General features: G+C 59.9%; 1 protein-coding gene across 4 annotated transcripts in view; it reads left to right on the plus strand.

The window, feature by feature from the left end:
* The window catches only part of Mtss2 (MTSS I-BAR domain containing 2), a 19,455-nt gene extending 16,798 nt beyond the window's left edge, over window positions 1-2,657 (plus strand). For all 4 annotated transcript variants that reach the window (XM_031341430.1, XM_031341431.1, XM_031341432.1 and 1 more), the window contains 3 exons: window positions 285-461; window positions 635-800; window positions 973-2,657. In XM_031341430.1, coding sequence (XP_031197290.1) covers window positions 285-461; window positions 635-800; window positions 973-1,763 — 1,134 coding nt within the window. In that variant the 3' untranslated portion in view covers window positions 1,764-2,657. The remainder of the gene's footprint in view (window positions 1-284; window positions 462-634; window positions 801-972) is intronic.
* The last annotated feature ends 947 nt before the right edge of the window (window positions 2,658-3,604 follow it).

A 3,604-nucleotide genomic window follows, 5' to 3' on the forward strand; every position in this document is an offset into this window, starting at 1 on the left:
GGGGGGGGGGAGCCAGATTCAGCAAGAAAGCTGCATATACTGGTGCCTGTCTTTGTGAAGCACTTGCCGAGGCCACACCTTTCTATCCTGAAACACCCTGCCCCACTCCCGGGCTGCTGGGATAGAACTCGCACTGCTGCCCATTAGATTGTGGCCTTGGCTGCAATTGCAAGCCAGAGGCTCCTCACTGATGTGCATCCCCTGAGCCTCCGACCAAGAGGGACCTCCCTAGCCATGCACAGTAAGGCTGGGGGTCCTTCTGACTTGCTTGCCACACCCTGCAGGACTGGACCAAGGCTGGCCCCCACGAACAGCCCTCAGTTACCACCCTGCAGCGGAGGAAGGATCGTGTGGAGCTCCTCCGAGACACTGAGCCAGGCCCTACTGGTGGAGGCACTATGGGCTCCGGTGGAGAGGAGGTACCACGAACCCGGATGTCCCCTGCCACCATAGCAGCCAAAGTAAGTGGACAGCGCCCCACCTAGGCCCCGCCTACACTCCCAGGTCAATGCTAGGCTGCCCAGCAGCTGGCCTTCAGGGCTTACTCTGTCCACCTTGAGAGAGCCACCTAGAGTCCCAGAAGAGGGTGGAAGTGGAGAGTGAGGCTTTAGTCCGCCATTTTCCCTACCCTCAGCATGGTGAGGAGGTATCCCCTGCTGCGAGCGACCTAGCCATGGTGCTGACCCGTGGACTGAGCCTGGAACACCAGAAGAGCAGCCGGGACTCGCTGCAGTACTCCAGTGGCTATAGCACACAGACCACCACACCTTCCTGCTCCGAGGACACCATCCCCTCCCAAGGTGGGCCTGGAGGGATCCCATGGGCTGGGCATGCTTGCTGGGCCTTCACAGTCCCAGGACCCACCCCACCAGGACAGCTGAAGAGACCTCACTTCCCTGTTTCTCCCTCGAGTAGGTATGGGGTTCAGGGACCAACTTGGCCCTGGGCTCACCACACCCTGTGTATCTCCAGGTTCAGACTACGACTGTTACTCTGTGAACGGGGATGCAGATAGCGAAGGCCCCCCTGAGTTCGACAAATCATCCACCATTCCTCGAAACAGCAACATAGCCCAGAACTACCGCCGCCTGATCCAGACCAAGCGCCCAGCGTCCACCGCGGGGCTGCCCACTGCAGGGCTGCCCACAACCATGGGGCTGCCCTCGGGTGCACCTCCCGGTGTGGCCACCATCCGCCGCACACCCTCCACCAAGCCCACTGTGCGCCGCGCCCTGTCCAGTGCTGGCCCCATCCCCATCCGCCCACCCATCGTCCCTGTGAAGACACCCACAGTGCCCGACTCCCCTGGCTATGTGGGGCCCACGAGGGCAGGCAGTGAGGAGTGCGTCTTCTACACAGACGAAGTGGCCTCGCCTCTGGCTCCAGACCTGGCCAAAGCCTCCCCAAAGAGGCTCAGCCTACCTAACACGGCCTGGGGCAGCCCATCCCCAGAGGCAGCTAGCTACAGCGGGGCTGCTGCGGTCGGGCTGGCCACTGAGGACGATGAGGAGCAGCAACTAGCTGCCAACAGGCACAGCCTGGTGGAGAAGCTGGGAGAGCTGGTGGCCGGTGCCCACGCCCTGGGTGAGGGCCAGTTCCCCTTCCCTACCGCCCTGTCAGCCACCCCTGCGGAGGAGACGCCCACTCCACCCCCTGCTGCCACCAGTGACCCCCCAGCCGAAGACATGCTGGTGGCCATTCGACGCGGGGTCCGGCTGCGCAGGACCGTCACCAACGACAGGTCGGCGCCCCGCATCTTATGATGGTGCCGCCTACCCCTCCCTGTCTGGGCCTGGCACAAGTAGGTGGCCCGATCTGCTAGCAACTGCCAGCCAATCTGAGCGGTCGCACAGCCGGAAGGTAGAAGGCGCCAGGAATGAGGCACAGCCACTTTACCGAAAGAGACAGCCAGGCTGGATCTCAGCATCTCGCGGGAAGCAACTTCCCTCACACACCTCGCCAGGACAGAGCCTGTTTTATACTTTCCTTATCTACTCAACCCTCCTCTTCCTTCCTGCAGGCCCTGCTTCATCCAAACCCCACAGCCCATAACCAAGGGCTGGGCCTGCTACCTGAGCCCTACCTGGCCTGGGGTCCACAACTCTCTTCCTCTGGCCCGGCTGCCCTCCAGGGCCATATGCCCAGCTCGTTCCTTGAATGCTGGCTCCCTCTTTTCCCTGCCTGGGCCCTGTTCCATTTCCTCTTGCCTTTGCCCTGCCTCTCCCAGACTCCTCTCTTTGGGGTACAGGGTGGTCACTGAGGGGCCAGGCACCCAATCAACTGAGGATCTTTTTGTAACTGGGTTTGGGGAAAGTCAGGCATTGGGAAGCCAGGCTTGCTCGTGGAAAAGAGCCTGAAGGGAGGGAACATAGGGGCCTTGTCTCAGGGGACTCTCCAGTTCCCCTCCCCCTGTGAAGAATAGCTTAGTGGAGGTGAGGCAGGCAGACAGGGAATGAGCCCAGAGGCCATACCAGGTGATTCAGATGTCCTGTTCTTGTCTGGACACTTTGAGGCTTTAACTCTAGGAGCACCTTGGGGTTACAGTTTCACTGGAGATAAGGGCTGGAAGCATTAGATGGTATGGGGGGGGTTATTTTATGACTGTAATAAAATGGAGCTGACCCTAGACAAGAACTGTGTGGGGAAAGCTGGTGGTACAGGGTGTGTGTCTGAGTGCCTGAGAGCGAGGTGTGGGAGCCCCTCGGTGGGCTCACAGCCAGAGAAGGGTAGAATCAGCTCTCCCCAAACCAGGGGAAGCTGCTCTTCTTGCCAGTGTCTGAAGTGTCAGTAGAATAAGGCTGGTGAGGGTAGGCCAGGGCCTCTGGCTAGTCTGTTGTGGTCTGAGCGAGCTGCAGGCCCAGCTTGGAGCAAGTAAGACTTAGAAGGTTGGTTTTGACTTTCTGTTGCCAGAGGCAATACCATCCCAAGAAAGTCTTTGCCTGCTGGGGCTGGCAGCAGGGGCCAGAGGAAGAGCAGGTCCTGCCGTCCTGTGCAGCCCAAGTCTGAGCAAGTCAAAGCACGTAAGTGTAGGCCAGAGGAGAGATTCAGGAGGTAGAACGGGCAGCAGACTCCAAGGTAGCATTCTGCCCGGCCCCACAGGGAGGCCAGACAGCATGCCTTGGTCTCAGTGGAATGGAGTTGGGGCCCAAGGGTGCTCCAGTGCAGGGCAGCCCAGTAGGTCTGGTGAAGCAGGGATTCCTGTGTGTGGATGGAGTTGCCCCCAGGGCTCCCTGAGGCTGCTAGAGAGTTATCTCCAGGGTCTGAGACCTGACCCACCAAACTCAGTTGTTACCAGAGTCCCAAGTATAGAGTCCAAGAAAGGAAATGGCCGATGTGGAACCCTGAGGCACATTTTAGCTGCACCTTCTCCAACAGGGCTGTTAGGGCTGATGGAAAGGGATGCAGGATGTCAAGTGGGCAGATGTGGTCCCTACACCTAGGGTGTAGCTAGGTCCTAGGGAAGGAGGTCCAAAAGGATGGGCTCACACTGCCATCTGGGGACTCCAGGCCCTGATGGGAAGGAAGGCCAGGGACTTCCCAGGAAGAGGATGGGGTGGCATGCCCACCTCCACTTTTAGCCTTCCCCTAACCCCCCAGGGCTGTA

The sequence above is a fragment of the Mastomys coucha genome, unplaced genomic scaffold, assembly GCF_008632895.1.
Source record: "Mastomys coucha isolate ucsf_1 unplaced genomic scaffold, UCSF_Mcou_1 pScaffold22, whole genome shotgun sequence".
NCBI classification, from domain to species: Eukaryota; Metazoa; Chordata; class Mammalia; order Rodentia; family Muridae; genus Mastomys; species Mastomys coucha.